This window comes from Erinaceus europaeus, chromosome 20 (genome assembly GCF_950295315.1).
Source record: "Erinaceus europaeus chromosome 20, mEriEur2.1, whole genome shotgun sequence".
NCBI classification, from domain to species: Eukaryota; Metazoa; Chordata; class Mammalia; order Eulipotyphla; family Erinaceidae; genus Erinaceus; species Erinaceus europaeus.
In genome coordinates, this window is record NC_080181.1 from 58,077,670 (window position 1) to 58,102,200 (window position 24,531).

A 24,531-nucleotide genomic window follows, 5' to 3' on the forward strand; every position below is an offset into this window, starting at 1 on the left:
CGCTAGGGACACCCCACCCCCATGGAGAAACAGAAACATGATGCAGACCACGTGTCGGGTAGGGTTTCTGAGAGGTTCCTGGACAGCCCACGGGCGGGACCCAGGTCAGAGAGGCCCCCTGGGTGTAGGGCTCCTGAAAGGCCTGTCCCCGGGGTGTGGGTGCCTGCCCCAGCCCCTCCGTGGCAGCACCCTGAGCCACCTCTCACAGCCATGGGGGGACCTCAGGTGTGAGGCCCTGGCCAGCCCCCTCGCCCGGCCGGCCCCCATCGGGTACTGTCAAGCTGGGGTGCCCAGGGGGTGTCCCACAGTCCAGGCGGCCGCACAGACAGCTCTCAGCTGCCTCCAGCCCCAGGGGCCCAGGGCCCAGAGACCTCTGGGGTGCGGGTGGGTGGCTGAAGGCTCAGCCTGGCGGCTGGAAGGGGGGGTCAGAGGCCAGGCCCTCAGTGCTGCTGGGGCAGGGGCAGGGCCGGGGGCGTGCTGGCCAGTCCCCCGTACCCCACCCCCAGGATCTGCAGCCCCCAGGAGAGCCCAGGCCCACCGTGGCTGGAAGCAGGGAGCCCCCGTGTCCTCCCTCCGGGCTCCAGTGTGTATGTCCCCCCCCCCCCCAGTGTAGGATGCGGACGCGGAGCCCAGCTCTGGAAGGCGGAAGGTGGTTTATGTGAAGACCATTTCTGGGATGGGGGGTTAGCACCATGGGGGCACACGGCCCCCCGCGGCTGGGCGTCGGGTCCGCCGGTCAGCCCGCATCTGAGGGGTGGCCACAGGTGAGGCAGCACTGGGTGCGGATGGTGGGCAGCAGGCAGCGGCCGAGTAGACGCAGGGTCTCGCAGAAGCCAAAGGGCAGGCGGTCCCGCTTGCAGCCTGTGGGGGTAGGTGTTCAGGGTGGGGCCTTACACAGAGCCGTCTCTCTTGGCCCCGGACCTGCAGGCCCCGCTCCGGTGAGCCAGAGGCCCGAGGCCTGGGGGTGGGCAGGGCAGCTGCAGCCGGCCCTGCTTCTTGTAGCTATGCTAGGCTGTGCTGGCTTCCGGCCTCCCAGACGTCCGAGGCCCCCCAGCAGCCGCCCGCCCCTCTGGCCAGATGTCTTAGGGGATGAGTGGCGGGGCAGCTGACGGAAAGCACGGGGCCAAGGTGGCTGCAGGCGGGAGCCAGCTGCCATGTGGGCCCAAGCACACAGATGGAGCCCCGGTGACACACTCCCAGAGTCCCGCCACAAGCCGCACAAACATCCGGTGACTACCAGCCACTCCCTGCCAAGCACCTGCATCCCAGCCTGGAACCCTCTGCTCCTGTGCCCAGCCCCGCCCTGGCCAGGCCACCCGGGCTTGTGTGTGCAAGTCTGAGCAAGCGGCCTGCCCTTCCTCCAGGATGTCCACAGCAGGAGGGCGCAGGCCTGGCCAGGTCTGCAGGGGGGCCCAGGAGTCCCCGGGGCTGGCCGTCCCTAGCACTCACTCGCGGGCTCAGAGAGCCTACAGTCCTGAGTGGCACACGGCTTCAAGCTCTCGGGCTGGGTCTCATGGCCACACTGCTCGCCATCCTCCTCAGGTAGCCCTGTTTGGGCACTGACGCACTTGACCAGCCGCCGCTGGACACCCCCACCACAGGGGGCTGAGCACTGTGGGGAGAGAGGTGTCCCAGTCTGTCCCCTCTGGGGGCATCATTGAGGAGAGGGATGTCCCAGTCTGTCCCCTCTGGGGGCATCACTGGGCAGAGGGGTGTCCCAGTCTGTCCCTTCTGGGGGGTATCACTGGGCAGAGGGATGTCCCAGACTGTCCCCTCTGGGGGGTATCACTGGGCAGAGGGGTGTCCCAGGCTGTCCCCTCTGGGGCCTGGGCACCATGTCCCAGGTCTCCTGCTGGGCCCAGCACCCCCAGGCTTGTCCTATGAAAGCCTCCAGTTCTGCTGGGCTCTAATCGGGGGGACAGGGGAGCAGAATGAGTAGACCCCCCGGCAGGCCCCTCAGCTGGGCCTGAATTTCTGAAAGCCCTGGACATGGGGGGTTTAGGCTTGCAGGGCCAGGAGGGTGGGTCCCCACTGTGGATCAGCGCTCCACTCACTGTCCTCAGAGCCAGATGAGAAGCCACACACCCAGCCTGGCTGGGAGGACCCCCCCAGTCACTGCAGCCCTGTCCCCCCGCCCCACCCACTGGCTTACCTGGCCCCAGGGCCCCACCACCCAGCGGGCACAGGGCTGAGTGTTGCAGGGCTGGGTGCTGTGTGGTCGCAGAGCCTCCTCGCAGAGCCCGGGCTCTGGGCAGGTCACAAGGCGCTGCTGCTGGCCCCTGCCGCAGGGCTCAGAGCACTGGGGACACAGGCGAGGGGTCAGGCTCAGCCCCCAGGCCCCCAGCCCAGCCTCCCCAATCCCCAAATACAGGCTCAGAGCTGGGCACACGGGCAAGGGGTCGGGCTCAGCCCCAAGGACCCCCCAGCCCCCTGGTCCGGGCCTCACCTCCCTCCAGGAGGATGTGTACCAGCTGAGGCAGGGCTGCAGCCCACAGGCCCGGCGGGTCGCTGGCTGCGGGGGCCCCGGCTGGCAGTGGAAGGGCCGCAGCGGCCGGAGGGCCTGGGTGTCCACGCACTGTACGTCCCGCACGGAGGAGCCTCCGCCACAGCCGCGGGAGCACTGTAGGGGCACACGGGGGGGGGGGGGGGACCTTCAAAACCCCTGCGGGGCGGGTCCCCTAGGTGTCGTCGGGAGAGCTCGGTGGGTGGGGGGAGACCCAGGGTGGGCAAGAGGGGAGGACTGCAGGACGTACTTGGGCCCTGAGACAGAGGGCAGTGGGGTGGGCCCTGGAGGGGCAGGGCCAGTGGAGGGCAGGGCCAGTGGGCACCTACCTTGCTCCAGTTGCCGGCCAGCCAGGTGGCGCAGGGCCGCAGGTGGCAGTGGCGGGCGGGCTGGGGCCGGCGGGCAGCCGGACAGTCGTCCTCCCGGCTGGAGCTGCAGTGCACGGGCCTCCACATGGCGCCCAGCCCACAGGTGGCGGAGCACTGTGGAGGGCCAGGCCTCAGTGCCCGCCCATCCAGCAAGGGCTGGCCGCCCCTACACCGTCCTGGCCCCCGTCCGCAGGGCAGTGATGGCCCTCGAGCCTGTCATCCAGGGGTGTGGGTCCCCAGTCCACCCATGCTGAGGGGTCCAGGAAGCCACCGGCAGCCCACCCCTCACACAGCTCCCTGGGCCCCAGCAGCCCCTCCATGTGGCTCAGAGGAGACACTGAGGCTGAGCTGGGCAGCATCCAGAGCCCCCCCACAGGGCACTCAGCCTGGTGTCCCACCCTGCCCACTCAGAGGGGACTAAGCCCCCATCCCCAGCAACACTTACCTGGCTCCAGGCCCCCACTTCCCAGCTGGCACTGCCAGGGGGCTGCAGGCCCGGGGGCCCCTCCTCAGCCAGGCTAGGCGACAAAGGCCAGGCCTCAGGGGGTCTGCTGCTGGGTGGTGAAGAACCCTCAGGGGTGGCCAGCTGCTCGGGGCCAGGGGGCTGTGACCGGCCCTGCTCAGGGGCCCCAGGGGCCAGAGCGGGCACCCAGGTCCCAGGCCCCGAGCCCACGGGGGTGACGGCAAGGTCCTGTGGGGCTCGCCCCTGGCTCGGGAGAAGAGGGGTCCAGGTGGCCGGGGGAGGGGACGCACTCCCCACGGTGAGCCACAGCCCGTGGTGCCCAGGACTTCCAGCCACGGGTCCCCACATCCACGGCTCCTCCAAGCCAGGGCTGGAGGCCGCCATGGCACCGTGGGAAAGCTGGGAAGCCGCTGGGCTGGGACTTGGAGACAGGGAGGGTTCTCCGTGGCCCGAGATCTCCTTGTCCTGAGAAATCTCACTGGTGCCCCCCCACTGCTGAGGAGACAGCCGGCCCCCACCGTCCTTGGCGCCTGGAAACTGGCTGGAGGGCACAGGTGCTGCTGGAGGCTCCACGCCCCCTTCTGAAGAGGGTACACCGGGGCCCCGGGCCCCAACAGAGACGCTGTCCTCAGATAAGGAGTTGCTCAAAGGGTTCCCGGGGCTCCAGCCTGAAAGTGGGGGTAGGGCATGGCTGGGCCCAGGGACGGGGGTGCGCTCTGCCAGGGGACCCTCTTTCTCAGCCTCAGGGAGCCCCTTGGTAAGTGGGGGAGCCCCTATGGGGGACGTCCCGTCTGCCATGTCTGCTGTGGGAGGCGTCCGGTCCCCCATGTCTGCTGTGGGAGGCGTCCAGTTCCCCATGCCTGCCATGGGAGGGGTCTGGTCTGTCCCTGCCATGGGGGGTGTCCAGTCCCCTATGACTTTTGTGGGGAGTGTCTGCTCCCCTGTCCTGGCCAAAGGGGGCATCCTAGCTCTTGTCCCAGCCGTGGAAGGCATCCAGTCCCCCAAGTCTGCTGTGGGGGGCAACTGAACCCCCATATCTGCTGTAGGGAGTGTCCTGTCCCCGGTCCCTGCTGTGGGGGGTTCCTGGGCCCCTGAGTATGCTGTGGGGGGTGTCCAGTCCCCCAAGTCTGCTGCAGGGAGTGTCCCGTCCCCTATCCCTGCCATGGGGAATGTCCAGTCCCCTGTCCCTGCCGTGGGGGGTGTCCCATCCCCTGTCCCTGCCGTGGGGAATGTCCTGTCCCCTGTCTCTGCTGTGGGAAGCATCCAGTCCCCCATGTCTGTTGTGGGGGTCCTCTGGGCCCCCACATCTGCTGTAGGGAGTATCCTGTCCCCTGTCCCTGCCATGGGGAATGTCCCGTCCCCTGTCTCTGCCGTGGGGGGTGTCCTGTCTCCTGTCTCTGCTGTGGGGGCTGTCCCGTCCCCTGTCTCTGCCGTGGGGGGTGTCCCGTCTCCTGTCCCTGCCGTGGGGGCTGTCCCGTCCCCTGTCTCTGCTGTGGGGGGTGTCCTGTCTCCTGTCCCTGCCATGGGGAATGTCCCGTCTCCTGTCTCTGCCATGGGGGCTGTCCCGTCCCCTGTCCCTGCCGTGGGGGGTGTCCCGTCCCCTGTCCCTGCCGTGGAGGGTGTCCTGTCCCCTGTCCCTGCCGTGGGGGGTGTCCCGTCCCCTGTCCCTGCCGTGTAGGGTGTCTGGGCCCCCGTGTCCACGAGCTGGGGCTCGGGCTCCGAGAAGGGCAGGTGGGACAGATCTTCGTGGAAGTTGATGAAGTTGTAGTCGTAGTAGAAATCGTCCACAAACACGGTCCCCGGCAGGCTGGGCAGGGCGCCCTCATCGATGGCGTTGTCCAGCCTGGTCGGCCGGGGCGTGGGAGGAGCCGGGGGCCTGGGGGGCACACGTCGGGGGGTGAAGTCCACCTCATTGAAGAGCTCGTGGCTGGGGGCGCCGCTGCCCGACCCCTCAGGGCCCAGAGACGCGTCCAGGAGTCTGGGGCAGGCGGGCCGGTGGCAGGCGGCCACATCGGGGGGACGCCGGGCCTCCTCGCAGGGGGCGGCCGTGTCGTTGGCACAGAGGACATCGCGGTGCTGAGAGCCGGCCCCGCAGGTCACAGAGCACTGGGGGGCGCGCGGGGTGGGGGTGAGGTTGGCTCCGTCCTCCCGCGGCCCCTGCCCTCTGCCCCACACCCGCCAGCCAGGCGTCCCCTTCCCGCACGCACCTGGGACCAGTTCCCCACGGCCCAGGTGGCGGGGCAGGGCGGCCGGGGGCTGCAGGGGGCCTCGGCTGGGGGCCGCGGCAGGTGCAGGCAGGCAGACGCGGGCAGGGCGCGCTGCTCCTCGGGGCCCACGCCATGGATGCAGAGCACCGGCCTGTGCACCACCCCGCCAGGCCCACAGGAGCGGGAACACGTCTGCCACTCACCAGCCCACCACCTGCGGAGGCCCAGGGAGCCCACGGTCGGTCGGCAGCAGGCTGGAGTTGGGGTCAGTGGGCAGCCTGGGTGTGGGGTCAGTGGGCAGCCTGGGTGTGGGGTCAGTGGGCAGCCTGGGGGGTCAAGACCCACTGGGAGGGGTCAGTGGGCAGCGTGGGGGCTCACCGGGCCGGGCAGGGCTCCTCACTGCACTTCCTCTGGCGATCGTCTGGCCGGTCCAGGGGGTCACAGTGCCTCTCATCCACGCGGCCTCCCTGCTGCTCCTCGCAGTGGGGACTCTGTCTCTGTGTGCCTGGGGGCTCCGGGACTCAGCTGGGCCCCTCCCAGGTCACAGCCTCTGCCCAGAGCCCCCAGCCGACCCCACAACCCGCACCCCCGTACCCGCACCCTGAGCGGGCTGGAGGCCAGGAGACGGAGGGACTGACCCACCCACGGGCACCTGGCAGGCCTGCCCTCCTGGCACCCACGGCGGCCCACCTGTGCCACAGGTCACTGGACACCTGCTCCAGGGCCCGAAGCGCCAGGAGAAGCGTGGTAGCTGCCCCTCACCACGGCCCGGCTCCCTGTGCACCGTGTACTCGTACCGGACCCCCGGGTTGGTCTCCTGGAATAGGAGCTGCGGGCAGGGGCCCCAAGTCTGCCACACGGCCCGGACACCTGCCCCCAGCTCTGGGACACCCCTCCGCCCCAGGGTGCCCCCACCTGTATCCACAGGGGCTCGAGGGTGGGTCCGGGGGCCGTGAGGTTCTCCCAGTCGCCGGCGCGGGCATAGGTGAAGGTGGTCCCAGCCGCCGGGTAGTCGCCCGCCCACTGGATGGTCCAGCCGCCGTTGAGGAAATAGCGGTCGGAGGCCGGGTCACGTAGCGCCAGGAAGTTGGCAGCCTCGGCCACCTCCTGGACGCGGATGTCACGGGCACCGGCAGGGATCAGCCCCACGTCCACGTACCCTGCGGGCAGTGTGGCCTCACAACCCGGCCAGGCCCCCGCCCACGCCCAGGCCCCATGTCCGGAGGACTCCACCCAGCATGGAAGGTGGCAACAGGCTGGAGGGGCAGCAGCCCTGCGGGCACCAGAGAGGCCCTTGTGGCTCCTTGCTCACAGCCCAGGGCCCACTGCCCTCCCTGGACCCAGGATGCCTCCTTCAGAAGCCCCCCGCCCCCAGCATGGACACCCCCACCCTCACGCTGTCCCTGACCACCTCCGGCCCCGAGGCAGGTGGGGCCGGGGTCCCATCGTGTCACATGACCGTTGCAGGGGCCGAGGGCCCCCGCCCACCAGCACCTGGACAGCGTGGACCCCCGCTCCCTGCAGTCTCTGAGTCCCCAGCACCCACGCCACCCCCCTGCCCCCGTCCGCATACCCAGGCCCTCGGCCTCCCAGAAGGTGGCGCGCACGGTGTGGCAGGTGGAACCGTTCCCGCGGCACACGCCACAGCGGTCCTCCTCCGCCCCCGACTCGATCTGGAAGTCGCAGCCCACGCTCTGCAACACAGGGTCCCCTCAGCGGCAGGCGCCCGTGCCACGGGCGTGACTCAGGGCGGCGCCCTCACCTTGCAGATGCCATTGATGCAGAGGTCCCGGCTGGGTCGGCCGGGGTAGCAGGGAGTGCCGTCCACCACAGCGTCCCGCAGCTTCTCGGCGAAGCGCTCGCCCGAGGGCCGGCAGTGCAGCTCGCAGGGGCTGACTGGGGACGGTGGGCCATGAGCCGGGCCGGGCTGGGGTGGGAGGCTGGACACGAGCCCCATAGGACCCCGGGGCAGCCCGATGTGGATGTGCAGAGGCCGGGGGGAGGGCAGGCGTGGGCAGCCAGCCTAATCTCACCGTGTCTCCATGCCAGCCCCCGTGCCCATCCCAGCAGCCCTTGTCCTCATAGGTTCCCCATGTCTTTGGTTGCCCTCATGCCCTGTCAGTGGCCTCTCTGTCATACTCCGAAAGCTGTGTGTCTCCATGCCACCGTATGCCCCCATGTCCCCGCCTCCCTGTTTCCCCATGGCCCCCTGTGACCCTGTGCCCCCGTGTCTCCACAGCACCCTGTCCCGTGTCCCTGTGTCCATGTCCCCCTGCCCCACGTGCCCCATGCGCTCACCATCATTGACCACGGGCAGCCACGTGTGCAGCTGGCCGTTGTACAGCAGGCCGTCAAAGTGGCTGCACTGCACCTGGCGGAAAGAGGGCCGGCCGGGGGGGCAGGGCTGCAGGCCGCACAGCCGCAGGCGTCTCCGCTCTCCCACACAGAACCTGCCCTTGTACCTGGGCCTGCGGGGGGGGGGGGGTGAGCACCCAGCCTCTCAGCCAGCGCCTGCTCCCCAGCCAGCTCCGTGCCCAGAGGCTCTGCCCGTGCCCCCCCCCCCCCGCAGGGCTTGGCCCCCTGCTCACGCTGGCTGTGTGCACTGGCGCTCTGAGCTCTGCACGCCTCCACCGCAGCTCCGGGAACACACGGACCAGGCGCTCCAGCCCGACCACGCGCCGTCCACCGCCATGGGTGGCGAGCCCACAGGCACACACTCCCCGTTCAGGCACCACTGTGGGCAGGGCGGGGGGGACCGTCACTCCCGAGGCCCGGGACGGCCCACCCCCACCGGGAATCGAGACCGCCGCTGTCCCCGGCCTGGGCCTGCACCTGCCTTGTTCTCCCCGCACCGGGTTCCGTCCACGGCGGCGTCCAGCTTGGAGTGGCAGGTGGTCCCCACAGAGCACCAGAGCGTGTGACACACGTCCTGCAGCAGAGGGAGGACAGGCCCAGCCTCGCCCCACCCCAGGGCACTGGACCCCAACAACGACGCCATCTCCTATCCCCTGTCCCACGTCTCCTGGGGCCTGGGCTGTTCAGAGCAGCCTCCCACTGTCATCACCAGCCAACCCTGGACACAGGGACGGGCCCCCGCCGGCCGCCAGCCCGGTGCCACGCCCTGTGAGGGCCCCTGCCCTGCCTGGCTTCACCTAGCCCGTGGCAGCCAGCAAGGGTATCTGGGCTGCCCCCACCGACGACGACGGCTCTCAGCCACTCCACTCGGGGTGCGCCTTGCACAACCCACTCGGGGGCCCGCTGGGGTCTGCAGGAAGCTGAGGACATCTCCTCTCTGCCCGCCCATAGCCACTCACGTCCACGTCCTCACAGAAGGCGGAGTGGGCCCCGTACTGCAGACGGCACTGGTGCCCCACATCATAGAGCACGCCCGGAGGCACTGAGGGGAAGTCCACGGTGTTCTTGGCGGGAGGGTCGTCAAGGCACAGGCCCCATCCCCGGCTGCAGAGGAGATAGAGGCGAGGGGCGGCCTGGGAACCCGCGGGGGGCCAGCGGCGGGTGGGTGGAGGGACAGAAGCTGCAGAAGCTCAGTGTCCTGCCCACACCCACCCACCCTCCTATGAGCCCACCTGTCCACTGCCCACCCCCCACGTGAGCCCACCTGTCCACTGCCCACCCACACATGGGCCACCCTCCTGTGAGCCCACCTCAAGGCGTTGTCTCCAACACAGGCCAGTCATTCTGAGCACTGCCTCCCCACCCATGGGCCCTTCTTCCCACCTAGTGAGGTGTGGCACCCTTTCTGAGGCTGGCTCCACTCTCCCTGGGGGTGACCCGCCTGCCTGGCCCCCCAAGGAGGGTCAACATGGGCCTGCGGTAGCCCCTCCTGGCCCTGCCCGCACGCAGCCGCCCCCAGGCTGGGCTGGGCCCTACCGCATTCCAGCCCTGAGTGAGGACAGAAGCTAGTCTATGTCCCAGAGCTGGCTCCCCTGGGAGGCTGGGAACAAGTCCTGGGGGCGTGGGTGAGGCCCCTCCCATCTGGGGGCTGTTTCTGCAGACCCCTGCCCCTCCCCAGGACTCCAGCAGGGCCCCTCCTCCACCCTGAAGAGAAAGGAGGAGGCAGGGAGGCAGCAGGGCTATGTGGATGGCCAGCTCACTTGTGCCACCAACACCTCTGGCCGGGGGCCACCCCAGACCCGGCCTCCCACCCCCCAGGTCACTGGCAAGAGGGCCTGGCCAGCCAGGGGAAAGAGGCCTGACTCGGGCCGGTGGTGGTGCAGCTGGTTGAGGGCACGAGTCACAAAGTGCAGGGACCCGGGTTCCAGCCCCCAGTCCCCACCTGCAGGGGGGAAAGCTTTGTGAGCGGTGAAGCAGGTCTGCAGATGTCTCTCCTTCTCTCTCCCTCTCTGTCTCCCCCTCCGCTCTCAGTTGCTCTCTGTCCTGTCCAATAAAATGGAAAATGGCTGCCAGGAGCCGTGGCTTCCTAGTGCCGGCACCGAGCCCCAGCAATAACCCTGGGGGCAAAGGGGGGCGCCCGGTTGTGGTGCATCTGGCTAAGTGCTCAAGGACCCAGGTTCACGCCCCTGCTCCCCACCTGCAGGAGGGAAGCTTCACAAGCAGTGAAGCAGGGCTGCAGGTGTCTTTCTGTCTTTCTGTCTCTCTTCCTCCCTATCTCCCCCTTCCTCTCAATCTCTCTCTGTCTTGCCCAATAAAAATGAAGAAGGAAGAAAAAGGAAAGAGAAAGAAAGGTTTCCATGATGGGAATGGTGCGAGGCTGGGGCAGAGCCCTGGTGCTCAGTGGCCGCAGGGCCCAAGGAGGACCCGGCTGAGGAGGACAGAGACAGAGAGATAGATCTCCCAGTCCTGGAGGGGTCACCAGACCAGAGCCAGGAAGACGGGTCACAACAGGTGGGTGGAGCCCCCGACCCCCAAGAAAGGGCCACACAGGAGCCTTCAGCAGTCAGACTCCAGCTGCCCAGCACTGAGCAGAGACTTCCCAGGAGATGGTCTGACGCTCACACCCTGACTCAGATGCCTGCCCACAGCTGGGGTTGGGTGGAGGTGTCCCGGGCCTCTCCCACCAAGGCCACAGAACCCTGACTGGCCAGAGGAGAGGAAAAACAACTCCAGGCAAAGAGAGACAGGCAGGGAGGGGGAAACCCTGAGGAGAGAAAGAGAGGGCAACGTCCTGGGGAAGCCTAGAGAAGATGCTGGAATAAACACGGGGAGGGGCTGGGGGTGCACACATGCACACAGAGGGAGCCACCGCCCACTGCTAAGGGGAAATGGGTCAGGCCCGAAATTCCAGACACCCGGGGGTGGGGCGCGGGCAGCAACCAGCACAACGTGGTGGCCAGAGGGCAGGGCCAGTCAAAGGTCACTCGGGGATCAGCCCCATGGGGCTGTGAGCAGGCGGCTGTCAGAGAAGGGGAGCGCTGGGAGGGATGAGACCCTACCCCAGACCCCGCGAGGAAGCCTGGGCAGGGCTGGGAGCGGAAGGAGCCTTACAGGAGAGGGAGACGGGGGCGGCCACACTGTCCCTGGGGTCCAGGAGGTGGCTCCTTGGCAGGGCACAGGCTGTTGGTTCCAGCCCAGCACTGCGATGCTCTGGGCTCACTACAAACAAGGTGTTGTTGTTGTTGCCCTCCAGGGTTATCGCTAGGGCTGGGCGCCAGCACTATGAATCTACTGCTCCTAGCGTCTGGTTTTTCCATTTTATTGGACAGGACAGAGGAATTGAAAGATGAAGGCTGCAGGTGTCTGCCTTTCTCTCTCCCTCCCTCCATCCCTCCCTCCCCCTGTCAATCTCTCTCTGTCCTCCCAAACATAGAAAATAAAAGGGAAAAAATGGCCTCCCAGAGTGGTGGATTTGTAGTGCTGGCACCGAGCCCCAGAGACAACCCAGGTGGCAATAATAATAATAATAATAACAATAAGGCAGGGATAGATAGCATAATGGTTCTGTAAAGGGACTCTTACGCCTGAGGCTCCAGAGTCCCAGGTTCAGTCTCCTGCACCACCATAAGCCAGAGCTGAGCAGCGCTCAGGTAAAAACAAAGAAACAAACAAATAAATAAATATAAAAGAGAGAGAGAGGTAAAGAAAATTAAAAAAGACCACTTACAGGTAACACACTGGGGAAAGTGCACCCATTCTCATGCACAAGGACCCGGGTTCAAGCCCCTGGCCCCCACTTGTAGGTGGGAAGCTTCTCGAGCAGTGAAGCAAGGTTGCCAAGTGTCTGTCCCTCTCTACCTTCTGCTTCTCTTTCCGTTACTGACTGTCTCTATCCAATTAACTAATTTTATAAAAGCTTTAGTGGTCCAGAAGCTGGCACAGTGGTAAACCTTTGGGCTCTCAAGCATGAGGTCCTGAGTCTGATCCCGGCAGCACATGTGCCAGAGTGATGTCTGGTTCTTTCTCTCTCCTATCTCTCTCATAAAAAAATAAAAATAAAGCTTTAGCAACCCTGCCCTCTGCACCTCCCCCACTAGCACCTCGAACTTTGCACCCAAATGCTAGGTACACCACCAGTCCCCCAGCCCTCCAAACAGTGGGCTCAGCACCCTTGCCCAGCACCCTGTCCCTCTGCACCCCTGCTCCAGCACCCTGTCACTCTGCACCCCTGCCCCAGCACCCCTGCTCCAGCACCCTGCCCCTCTGCACCCTCCCTCTGCACCCTGCCCCTCTGCACCCTCCCCCAGCACCCTGTCCCTCTGAACCCTGCCCCAGCACCCTGCCCCTCTACACCCTGCCCTCTGCACCCCTGCCCCTCTACACCCTGCCCTCTGCACCCCTGCCCCAGCACCCTGCCCCTCTACACCCTGCCCTCTGCACCCCTGCCCCTCTACACCCTGCCCTCTGCACCCCTGCCCCAGCACCCTGCCCCTCTGCACCCTCCCCCAGCACCCTGCCCCTCTGCACCCTGCCCCAGCACCCCAGGCACTGCCCACCCAGTCCGGAGGCTTACTCGAGGAACCTGGTGATGTACTGGCGGCTACAGCGAGACCAGGTGAGGGGCGCCGCGTCGTACAGCAGCTGTGGGGACATGATATGAGGCCGCTTCCCCACCGGCTCACAGTCGTTGCCGCTGCCATCGTGCTGGACGCCGAAGCTGCCGGAGCAAGAGCCCGGGTGGGCGCCAAGGGTGTCAGCCTGAGGACATCTGAGTCACCCTGCCCCCAGGGAGCTGGTGCCCAGATCACACGTGGTGGGAGTGGGGGTGCACACCTGTGCCCCAGCTCGTGGGCCACGGTGAAGGCCAGGGGCAGGCCCGAGTCCTCATTGACGCTGCAGCTGCGGTGGGGCTGGCACATGCCCGCCACATGCGACAGGCCCAGGGTCTCACAGGGCTGGTTCATGCTGGCACAAAGGTCCTTCCTGCAGGCAGAGGTGCTCAGCCCCGCCCGTCCCCCGCCCCCACCCGGTGTACCCGGGGTGGTTATGTCCAGTCCTCACCCGGGAGCCAGCAGCTTCCAACAAGCAGGGCCAGGTCATCAGCCACCCCCACCCCCCAGCCTATGTCGTCCCAGCCTGTGGGGTTCCAGCCTGTGGGGTCCCAGCCTGTGGGGTCCCAGCCTGTGGGGTTCCAGCCTGTGGGGTCCCAGCCTATGTCGTCCCAGCCTGTGGGGTCCCAGCCTATGAGGGTCCCAGCCTGTGGGGTCCCAGCCTATGAGGGTCCCAGCCTGTGGGGTCCCAGCCTGTGGGGTCCCAGCCTGTGAGGGTCCCAGCCTGTGGGGTCCCAGCCTGTGGGGTCCCAGCCTGTGAGGGTCCCAGCCTGTGGGGTCCCAGCCTATGAGGGTCCCAGCCTGTGGGGTCCCAGCTTGTGAGGGTCCCAGCCTGTGGGGTCCCAGCCTGTGGGGTCCCAGCCTGTGAGGGTCCCAGCCTGTGGGGTCCCAGCCTGTGACGGTCCCAGCCTGTGGGGTCCCAGCCTATGAGGGTCCCAGCCTGTGGGGTCCCAGCCTATGAGGGTCCCAGCCTGTGGGGTCCCAGCCTGTGAGGGTCCCAGCCTGTGGGGTCCCAGCCTGTGTCGTCCCAGCCTGTGGGGTCCCAGCCTTTGTCGTCCCAGCCTGTGGGGTCCCAGCCTATGACAGTCCCAGCCTGTGGGGTCCCAGCCTGTGAGGGTCCCAGCCTGTGGGGTCCCAGCCTGTGAGGGTCCCAGCCTGTGGGGTCCCAGCCTGTGGGGTCCCAACCTATGAGGGTCCCAGCCTGTGGGGTCCCAGCCTGTGAGGGTCCCAGCCTGTGAGTGTCCCAGCCTGTGGGGTTCCAGCCTGTGAGGGTCCCAGCCTGTGAGTATCCCAGCCTGTGGGGTCCCAGCCTATGGGGTCCCAGCCTATGAGGGTCTCAGCCTGTGAGGGTCCCAGCCTGTGGGGTCCCAGCCTGTGGGGTCCCAGCCTGTGGGGTCGCAGCCTGTGGGGTCCCAGCCTGTGAGGGTCCCAGCCTATGTCGTCCCAGCCTGTGGGGTCCCAGCCTATGAGGGTCCCAGCCTATGAGGGTCCCAGCCTGTGAGGGTCCCAGTCTGTGAGGGTCCCAGCCTGTGGGGTCCCAGCCTGTGGGGTCCCGCGTGGAGCAGGGCTCCTGGCAGCGCCTCGCCTGGTGAGCAGGATGGCCGTGTCATGGTGCAGGGGGTGGGCATCGCTCTTGGTGTTGATGCTCTTCTGCCACCTGCAGAAGCTGCGCAGCGTGTTGTCCGCGTGGTGTGTGACCTTCAGGTCCTCCTGTGGGGACGGGTGCTCAGGGGATTTGCTCTCACCACAGCCTGGGGGCGGGCGGGGGACCGGGTGCAGGGCCCACCTCCTCCTCCTCCAGCAGGACCAGGCGCACGACGGTAATGTGGATGGGGTTCCCGATGCTGGGGTCGTGGAACAGGCCGGCCACCTGCAAGGGCCGCTGGAGTCACCCCGGACCTGGGCGGCCCCCCGACACGGGCCGCTCGCCCCTGGAAGCTGGTTGCCCAGCCCGAGGGCCTGCACCCTCTGGGAGCCCCAAGTGTCTCGTAAGGTGTATGTCTATGAGGGTGTCCTCCGAGACCCCGTACCACCCATGCCCTGTGGCCGAGTGACTCCCGGTCACGGCACACAGAGCCTCTTCACCCAGCCTCGGGGTGGGGTGGCGCCCGTGGGGGGCGGGGCACCGGGGCTGGCCTTGGGGTGGGGGGGCCCCAGTGCCGACGGGGCATTCCCACCTGGGACCCGAGCTCCCTGCCCCACCCTGCAGGGACCCCTGCACCTCCGCCCCCGAGGCCTGGGCTTCATGCCCGGGACTCATGCCCTCAGCCCCGGCTGAACCCCCACCATGTTCATGATGGTCAGCACGTAGCTCTCCACGTCGGGCTGCCCGTGGTAGTCCACCATCTTGGTGTCGGCCACCACCAGGGTCTCCACCCACTTCTCCTTGCTGACGGAGCGCTGGTGTAGACGGCGCGGGCGGGGCAGGAGTTGCTGCCACCGCTCCCGCCTGGCTTCCACCTCGGGGGACTCTGCAGGCAGGGGCAGCGTGGGGACGGACTCCGCAGGCTCGGGCCCAGCTGCCCCCCGACCTGGGGCCCTCCCTCTTCGGACCAGGGGCCGCCCGGCCGGGCAAGGAGGCTCCAGGCACCACAGTGGGTGGGCGGAATCGGGGCTCCCAGCAGACACCCCCTCCTGACACCGGCCAGGGAAGCCAAGGCCCAGAGCACCCCGGTGTGCCATGTGTGGGGTGGGCACAGCCCTGCGCAGCTGGGTCAGGCCTGCCTGTGTCCACTCGGGCTCAGGGCCACGGCACAGACGCCGGAAGCTGAGGGACAAGGGCTGGTGGGGCAGAGGGCAGGGGGCAGGGAGCGGTGAGGGCTGAGACCAGATGTCCCGGGCCTGCCTGCTCCTTCGTCCAAGCTCTGACCATGGGGCACTGGGAGAGGCTTCTGAAGGGACCATGGAGTGGGGTACCTTGCACATCACAGGTGCCTGCAGCCTGGGTGTCCCCCGGTGCGGCCCCTCTCTGGGGTGCCTGCCGCTTGTACACCACGTGAGGCCGGGCGCGGCCGGGGTGGACCTGGGCCCTGCGCAGGGGCTGGATGAAGTAGTCCTCCTCGGACAGCCGAAACACGCCCATCTGCAGGAGAGGCGGCAGCTCAGGGCAGTGCTGTCTACACTGTAGACACGTCTGGGCCTCCTCCCCAGCCCTCGCCCTGGGACCCTCCCCCTGGGACCCTCCCCCCTCTGCCCTCCCCCTGGGTCCCTCTCCCCTTCTGTCCTTCCCCTGGGTCCCTCCCCCCTCTGCCCTCCCCCTGGGTCCCTCTCCCCTTCTGTCCTTCCCCTGGGTCCCTCTCCCCTTCTGTCCTTCCCCTGGGCCCCTCCTTCTGTCCTTCCCCTGGGTCCCTCACCCCTTCTGTCCTTCCCCTGGGTCCCTCACCCCTTCTGTCCTTCCCCTGGGTCCCTCTCCTCTTCTGTCCTTCCCCTGGGTCCCTCTTCCCTTCTGTCCTTCCCCTGGGCCCCTCCTTCTGTCCTTCCCCTGGGTCCCTCTCCCCTTCTGTCCTTCCCCTGGGTCCCTCTCCTCTTCTGTCCTTCCCCTGGGTCCCTCTCCCCTTCTGTCGTTCCCCTGGGTCCCTCTCCCCTTCTGTCCTTCCCCTGGGCCCCTCCTTCTGTCCTTCCCCTGGGTCCCTCTCCCCTTCTGTCCTTCCCCTGGGTCCCTCTCCTCTTCTGTCCTTCCCCTGGGTCCCTCTCCCCTTCTGTCGTTCCCCTGGGTCCCTCTCCTCTTCTGTCCTTCCCCTGGGTCCCTCTCCCCTTCTGTCGTTCCCCTGGGTCCCTCTCCTCTTCTGTCCTTCCCCTGGGTCCCTCTCCCCTTCTGTCGTTCCCCTGGGTCCCTCTCCCCTTCTGTCCTTCCCCTGGGCCCCTCCTTCTGTCCTTCCCCTGGGCCCCTCTCCCCTTCTGTCCTTCCCCTGGGCCCCTCTCCCCTTCTGTCCTTCCCCTGGGTCCCTCTCCTCTTCTGTCCTTCCCCTGGGCCCCTCACCTCTTCTGTCCTTCCCCTGGGTCCCACTCCCCTTCTGTCCTTCCCCTGGGCCCCTCTCTCCTTCTGTCCTTCCCCTGGGTCCCTCTTCCCCTCTGCCCTCCCTCTGGGTCCCCTTCTGCCCTGCCCCTGGGTCCCACTCCCCTTCTGTCCTTCCTCTGGGTCCCTCTCCTCTTCTGCCCTCCCCCTGGGTCCCACTCCCCTTCTGTCCTTCCCCTGGGTCCCTCTCCCCTTCTGCCCTTCCCTGGGGCTCTCCCCCAACCCTATGGCCCCCCAAATCCCCTCCCTGTACACTCTCTGCAGCCCTGGAACCCTCCCCCCCAACCTGCCCGCAGGCTCTTAACCTGCACTGCTGAGTCACTTCCCCAGGTCCACACACAAGCCCCAGGGCACCCTGTCCCCTGGTCCCCAGAGGTCTCCAGCAGGCCACCTGTGGGTTGAGGCCCGGGGTGGGGGCTGTCGGCCTCCGGGGTTGCCGGCCCCAGCCACGCTTGCTTCCTGTCCCCAGCCCCCAGGCCCGCACCCCTCACCGCCCTGCCCCGCACTCACCAGGCCATCGCAGGCGCTGATGGCCGCCAGGCCACTGTCCAGCTGGGGGTCCTGCACCTGGCCCAGCAGGTGGCAGGCGGGCACGCGGGCGCGAAGCAGGGTGCGGCCCAGGCCCCCGCGCCTTGTTTCACACAGGAAGCCGGGTGCCAGCAGGTGTGTGTTGGCCGTCAGGTTGAAGCGCAGGGGGCGTCCGCGGTACAGCACCTCATAGAAGGCTTGAGCGGCCAGACGCGAGGAGGACAGGGCCCTTCTGCGCAGCACCCGAGGCCACAGCTCGTAGGACAGGAAGGAGCCGCCCGCGTCCACACGCACGGGGTGCACGATGTCCCCTGCCTCCCCGGGCGGCCCTGGGGGGTCGGGATCAGGGAGTCAGGGTCCTGCTGGGGACCTCGGGGCTCTCCCTCCCCCAGCTCCATGCCTCAGTTTCCCCATCTGGGCTACTAAGCCCTTCATCTGGTGGGGCTGTCTACACTGCAGACCGGCCCTGGCATCCACCCCCCCCCCGCGTCTCTGCCCTCCCCCTGGAGCCCTCCCCCTCTGTGCCGTGCCCCCCAGGCACCCTCCCTGCATACTCTGGTGGGCCCTGCTCAGTCTCCTGGCTCCCAGCAGAGGGGGTGACCAGCCCTCTCCGGGGACACCTCCAGTCCCACATGGCTGCCCTGGTGACCCTTGGTGATGCTGGGGACCCCAAGGGGCTCCAAGACTGAGTTCCCCCACCCACCCCTGTCCCCACACACCCCACCCCCACACCAGAGAGACCCAGGGCAGTGGCTTAGGGGAGGCTCCCGGCAGCCTCTGGGTTTCAGGAAGACACTCATCAAGGATTTTCCAGGCTTCCTGGATAAGAGTCTGTTAAAAATAAACTCCCCTGCCCGGCCCAGACCCACTGAGTCAGCACCCCCAGGACGGCCGGGAAATGAGACCCAGAGCCTGGAAGACGGGCCCTTCGGAGCCTCCCTCCCTGTGACCCCAGCCCGGGAACTAGCATCTCAACAGCCTTCTGGGCTATCGGGAGAGGGGCCTGCAGGCTCCACAGAGGGAGCTTGACCCGCTGGGTTGGGGGAGGGGGGCACAGGGATCAGCTGCTGAGTGCCGGGCAGCCTTGGGAGGGCTGATCTGGGGTGGTGGTTGGCGAGGGGGCATAGCCCAGTGTCCCCGGGGCTAAGACCCGGCTCTAGCCCCCGGGCGAACCTGGAGACACCACTGGGACCCATGAGGAGCAGGTTCCCGCAGCTGCCTCCTCCCAGCACCCAGAGGACACCAACCACTCCTGGCTGAGCGTCTTGCTCCAAGGCCCAGGGTGTAGGGGCGCCATCTGCCTCGCAGACTGGGTTTCTCCCGCACCCAGTGACTTGACGTGTTGTCTTGATGGTTTGGGTGCATCTGTTTGATGAGAGGCAGAGAGGGAGCCGCGCTCGGCCCTCTGTGGCTGCAACAGCGGTGCTCAGGCTCTCGGCACCTTCCAGCCCCGGAGCCACCACCCTCGGGAAGGCAAGCGTCTGGCAGTGGAGCTGGGAGACAGCCCACCTGGTACAGCACGCGCCTCAGCAAGGGCCAGGCCCTGGGTTCGAGGCCTGGCACTGCACAGGAGCACTACAGACAGTCTAAGGAAGCTCTCCTTGCCCCTCCAGGGTTATCGCTGGGGCTCTGTACCAGCACTACAAATCCACTGCTCCTGGTGGCCATCTTTTTTCATTTTATTTAATAGGACAGAGAGAAATTGAGAGAGGAGGGGGAGACGGAGAGAGAGAGAAAAGGGGTTCGGGCGGTGGCACACTGGGCTAAGAGCACATAGTACAAAGCACAAGGACCCACTCAAGGATCTCATTCTAGCCCCCTGCACCCCACCTGCAGGGAGGACACTTCATAAGCGCTGAAGCAGGGCTGCAGGTATTCCTCTGTCTGTCGCCTTCTCTGTCTCCCCCTCCCCTCTCAACTTCTCTCTGTCCTATTCAATAAAAAAATATTTATATAAAACAAAAAGTCCCCAGGGCCAGGTGGTGGCGCACCTGGTTGAGCGCACATGTTGCAGTGCGCAAGAACCTGGGTTTGAGTCCCTGGTCCCCACCTGCAGGGGGGAAGCTTCTCATTTGGTGAAGCAGGGCTGCAGGTATCTCTCTGTCTCTCTCCCTCTCTGCCATCCCCTTCCCTCTGAATATCTAGCTATCTCTATCCAATAAATAAATAAAAATAACAACAACAACAAAAAAGAAGTGTAAGAAAAAAAAAGTCCTAGGGAGCCGGGCTGTAGCGCAGCGGGTTCAGCGCACGTGGCGCAAAGCGCAGGGACCGGCAGAAGGATCCCGGTTCGAGCCCCCGGCTCCCCACCTGCAGGGGAGTCGCTTCACAGGCGGTGAAGCAGGTCTGCAGGTGTCTGTCTTTCTCTCCCCCCTTTGTTTTTTCCCCTCCTCTCTCCATTTCTCTCGGTCCTATCCAACAACAGTGACATCGATAACAACAGCAATAATAACTACAACAATAAAACAACAAGGGCAACAAAAATGGAATAAATAAATAAATATTTACAAAAAAAAGTCTTGGAAAAGGATGACAGAGGACCTAGTGGGGGTTGTATTGTGTGGAAAACTGAGAAATATTATGCATGTACAAACACTATTGTATTCACTGTCAAATGTAAAATATTAATCCCCCCAATAAAGGAGAATAAATAACAAGAGAGAGGGAGAGACAGACACCTGCACACCTGCTTCACTGCTTGTGAAGCGTCCTCCTGCAGGTAGGCAGCCGGGGCTCAAACCCAGATCCTCGTGCGGGTCCTTGCGATTAGTACTATGTGCACTTAACCAGATGCGCCACAGCCCAACCACCCCACCCCCCCACACCCCTCTGTAGCAAAATAAAAAGAAAGAGAAAGGGAGTCGGGTGGTGGCGCAGCGGGTTAAGCGCACGTGGCACAAAGCGCAAGGACCGGCGTAAGGATCCCGGTTCGAGGCCCCGGCTCCCCACCTGCAGGGGAGTCGATTCACAGGCAGTGAAGCAGGTCTGCAGGCGTCTATCTTTCTCTCCCCCTCTCTGTCTTCCCCTCCTCTCTCCATTTCTCTCTGTCCTATCCAACAATGAATGGCATCAACACTAACAATAACCACAACAAGGCTACAACAACAAGGGCAACTAAAGGGGGAAAAAATAGCTTCCAGGAGCAGTGGATTCATCGTGCAGGCACTGAGCCCCAGCAATAACCCTGGAGGAAAAAAAAAAAGAGAGAGAGAGAAAGTCAGCCTGGGGCGGGGTAGAATCACACTTGTGCAAAGAAGCCACCGGCTGAGACTCGCACCAGGGGCCGCACTGGGCAGGGACAGGCTCCACTCAGTGGCTTCTGGGTGCTGTGGGCCAACAGGCAGGGGCAGGGTGGGAGGAGGTGCTGCCAAGGGACGCCCGCCAGGCCCGTGGCCAGCGTGGCCGGGCAGATCATAAGGGCTGCCGCCTGCGCCGGCTCCGGCCACGCTGGGTACCGAGGGGACAGAGCCACTGCTGTCCCGCTCAGGACCCTGGCCACGGCCTGGCCCTTCTGAAAGTCTAGCCCTGGGGGACACCTGGCCATGCCTCAAGCAGGCTATGCTAACAGGGCCTCCCAGGGGCCAAGGCAGGCTCGGCCAGCTGAGGCCTGAGGACTCACCCCACCGGGAGGAAGCACCAGCTACCAGCCGGCTGGCCACCTCCACTTTCACAAGAAAAAAAGATGAAGTCTCAGCGCCTGTGTCGCCACCCTCTTCCCTGTTCTCTCACGCAGGGCAGGGCAGGGCAGGGCAAGGCAGGGCAGGGCAGGGCAGTCTTCGGCCCTCCAGCCTCCCTCTGCAGGGGGGGGGGTGGAGCTGCCTACCCTCCCCTGCAAAGGGGGTATCAGCGGGACCCCAGCCTGCGGCCTCACTCCCAACAACCAGCAGCTCACCCCAAAGGCAAGACACGGCCGGGCCGGGCCTGTGTGCAAGTGCGAGTGCGTGCGAGTGTGAGCCGGTCTCTGCAGCCCAGTGTGTCAAATGTATCCTCACACACGCTCGGCTCCAAGGCCCCGGGGTGTCACAGGACGGATTCTGAGAAGCGAGCCCTTCTGTTCTGGCCAGAGCCCCTGTGCACAGCAGATGGGGAACCCCTCCCATTCTTGGGGTCACCAGGCACAGAAGACCCTGAAAGGGGGCCCAGAGTACCTGTGTGAGGGTGCCTTCCTTGCCACCCAAATGGAGGTCTGGGGGCTGAGCAGTGGTGCGACTGGTCAAGTACATAGGAAGCAGGAGCCAACCCCCCACCTGCAGGGGGGAAGTCTGACTGCCCACAATCCAGGTGGTGATTCAGGAGTGGTGGAGCAGGGCTGCAGCTGTCTGTCTGTCTCTCTCCCTCTGTATCTCCCCCTCCCCTCTTAATTTCTCTCTGTCCTGTCCAATAAAGTGGAAAAAAATGGCCTCCAGGAGCAGTGGATTCGTTGTGCAGGCACTGAGCCCCAGCGATAACCCTGGAGGAAAAACCAATCAATCAATCAATCAATCAAAAACTGGAGGTCTGTATGACAGTGCCCACCAAGGAGCCCCAGGAGCCTCCTTCTGAGCTAAGCTGGGCCAGGGGCAGCCAGACACTCGTGCCTCCAGCCCTGCCTGGCCGTGACTGGGCCAGGGGCAGCCACCGAAGGATCATACTGGCCACTGGCTTCATCCCCACAGCCGTGCCAACATGCCAGCCTGCTCAGGGCCGTCCCCCACCCCAGACCTGGTTCATGAAGCCCCGCACTTTGCCAGCCACCACCCCACCCCCACCCCCGCCTCACCAGGGCTCATCTGCAAGGGCAGGTCACAGGCCTAACCCAGCCCCCCTCCACCACCACCCTTCCAGAGCACCCAAGTTCATTCAGCACCTGTTCAGCACCAAGTACACTGTGCCTGCAGACTGGAACCCCCAAGAGACCAGGATCCCGGCAGACAGGAACCCCCAGCAGACCCCAGCCCCAGCCAGGGGTCCAAGGCCCTTGGCCCCCCAATTCCCAGGCCAGCTCTCTGGACCAGGGACAGAGACTCTGGACGTGAGCCAGTGCAGTGGTTCCTTGGAGGCAGGAGGGGTGAGGTGGGGGGATCACAGGCTTCCCCTCCACTCCAGCTCCCCCCACTCCCACACCTGCAATAGGGGGAGGGGAGGCAGGAAGCTTGAGGGCCGTCTGGGTAGGGGGGTGGCCTGGGGGGGCATTGTCTGGGTTGGGGGATGGGGGTTTAGGGAGCCCTCTGGGGTGGGGGTCTGGGGGGCCGTCTGGGGTGGGTGTGGGATTTTGGGGGTGCCGTGTGGGGTGGGGGTCTGGGGTTGGCCTTCTGGGGCTGGGGTCTGAGAGGGCCGTCTGGGGGGCCGTCTGGGGCGAGGGGCTGTGGGAGCTGTCTCAATGGGGGTCTGGGGGGTCCTATGTGGGGTAGGAGGGTGGGAGACGGCCTGGGGTGGGGACCTTGGGGTTTGGTGGGGTGAGAGGCTGGATGCAAGAGGAGGGTGTCTGAGAAGCAGTCTGTGCCCCACAGAGGCTGCCCAACGCCTCAGGGCTTGCAGCGGCTCCCGTGGACGGGCGGGCTCTGGGCTCTGTGCTCCGGGCTCCGGGCGGGGCGGGGCGGGGCGGGGCGGGGGCACCCACCTGGCGCGGGTCCGAGCGCTGGGGGTGCCAGTGCGCACAGCAGCAGCAGCAGGGCTTGGGGAGATCGGGGGGCGCGGGCCATGGTGGCAGGGTGGCTCAGGACATGTTGCCGGACCCCCGCCTGAACCGCTCTCCGCGGGCAACAAAGGCCGCAGGGCCCGCCCCCTCGGCGGAGCGGGGAGGAAGAGGGGGAGCCCGGGATGGGGTGGGGGGGCCGGGACAGGGTGGGCAACGAGGGGGGTGTGACCATTGGAAGGGGGAGAGGCCCTGGGAGGGAACGGCGGAGAGGGTGGGGGGGTGGCAGCCCCAGGGTGGGGGAGGAGAAGCCCCCGTAGCGAGCGCCCCACCCCGTCCTCTGCCGCTGGACTGAGTGGCTGGCCCTGGGGTGGCATGGACGACCATGGGATGGGACAGGGGACAGGGACCCCCATGGGGTGGGACAGGGGATAAGGGCCACCACAGGGCAGGATGAGACGCGACAGGGGCGGGACAGGCACTGGCAGGAAAGCTACAGCTGAGTTCACCACCTAGCGGGAGGGACCCGCCAGGGACCCCGAGCCCTGCCACCCACCGCCCACGGGGCTGGGCTGCCCTCTGCTGGCAGAGTCTAGTCTGACCCCAAGCTGGGTTCTCCATGTCCCCCCTGGGGGCCACCCCACATCTGAAACTTTCAGACTCTCTGCCTTCACCCAGGGCGGAGCTGCAGGCAAACCCCACTGCCACCTGTGGTCGGGCAACGTGGCCCTCTGGGGGACAGTGCGCCGAGGCGGGAGACCCCAGCCAGGGAGAGGCCTGGTGCCGGTTTCCCACGAGGCCTCAGCTCCATGTCTTCCGGCTTGTCTGTGGTTGGGAGAGGACGCCTGGCCCCCAGGGGTGGGGGAGCACAGGGGCTCTGCGAGCCTGGAGCCCAGCCAAGCCCCTCAGTCCCAGGCCACGCTCAGTGAGCCATCTACCCTTCCAGCCCCCTCCACCCCCAACTTCCTGCCCCTTCCTCCTCTGTTCCAGAGTGCCCAGGACACCTTCCACTTCCTGCCCCTGCTGGGCCTCAGAACCCAGCACCCTCCTTGGCATCCCTCCATCCAGGGGACCTGCTGCCACATGGCCACAAGTTCTCCTGCCCTCTCCTCCAGTGGCCCGTCCCTGACCGGCCCTCAGGGCCACTGCCCAGGCTTTGTGTCCCCACGCTGAGCTCAGCGGCTCCTCTGGGGTGGGCCCCGCCTCCTGCCTCCCGCCTCCCAGCCACTCCTTGCCGGCCCTTCTCTGGACAGCTTCCCAGCTTCCCTCCCACCTGGCCCTCCCCCACAGATGGAGTGACCCCATCTGTGACTGCACCCACACGCTCCCTCCCTGACCAGCCGGAGCAGTGAATGGGCGTCCCACCCGGCACCCTGCCCGATCTAGGTCCCCTCCCTTGTCTGCCTCTACCCACATCTGGGGGAAGCCCACCCTGCACAGCCCTGCCGAGAGGCCCCAGGCCCACGACCCTCGTCACACTGGTGGCTGCCTTGCTTACTGTATTGTTTGCTAATTATCTATTGTTGAGAGAGAGAGACAGAGAGAGAGAAAGACAGAGAGACACACAGAGAGAGAGACACACAGAGAGAGATCAAGCAAGGCCTTCCCTTTGCAATGTTTTGTTTGTTTGGTCTTTGTCCCTGCAGAGTCACTGCCCCTCAGCCACCCCTCCACACTTAGCGGCTCCCCTGTGCCCCCACCCCCACCCCCTGGCAGAAGCCTTGCTGCCCCCCTGCTCTGAGCACAGTGCTCTGGACAGCCTTTGGTCACGTCCTCACCACGTCACAGATCTTAGCAACTTTCCTGAGTTTCATCTCTCTCTTTTCCCTCCAGGGTTATCGCTGGGGCTTGGTGCTGGCACTATGAAT

At 66.1% G+C, this 24,531-nt stretch overlaps 1 protein-coding gene across 1 annotated transcript; it reads right to left on the bottom strand.

The window, feature by feature from the left end:
• Positions 1-634: 634 nt before the first annotated feature.
• ADAMTS7 (ADAM metallopeptidase with thrombospondin type 1 motif 7) lies at positions 635-22,804 on the bottom strand. The gene is made up of 24 exons (XM_060179557.1): positions 22,649-22,804; positions 17,032-17,378; positions 15,423-15,588; positions 14,793-14,977; positions 14,293-14,376; positions 14,092-14,216; positions 12,730-12,879; positions 12,470-12,613; positions 8,856-9,000; positions 8,378-8,470; positions 8,130-8,275; positions 7,840-8,009; positions 7,304-7,437; positions 7,115-7,235; positions 6,457-6,701; positions 6,232-6,370; positions 5,920-6,046; positions 5,542-5,755; positions 3,317-5,440; positions 2,833-2,985; positions 2,447-2,620; positions 2,153-2,299; positions 1,450-1,612; positions 635-861 (listed from the first exon to the last, which is right to left on the bottom strand). Exons 1-24 carry the CDS (start codon positions 22,728-22,730, stop codon positions 737-739), a joined length of 5,703 nt encoding a protein of 1,900 aa, XP_060035540.1. The 5' UTR covers positions 22,731-22,804; the 3' UTR covers positions 635-736.
• Between the last annotated feature and the right edge of the window lie 1,727 nt (positions 22,805-24,531).

Coding starts and splice junctions, on each gene's coding strand:
- ADAMTS7 (XM_060179557.1), bottom strand. CDS start 22,730: ATGGCCCGCGCCCCCCGATCTCCCCAAGCCCTGCTGCTGCTGCTGTGC. Junction 8,471..8,855: donor CCTTCTGTGAGGACGTGGAC/GTGAGTGGCTAT, acceptor CCTCTGCTGCAG/GACGTGTGTCACACGCTCTG. Junction 5,441..5,541: donor CCGTGGGGAACTGGTCCCAG/GTGCGTGCGGGA, acceptor CGCGCCCCCCAG/TGCTCTGTGACCTGCGGGGC.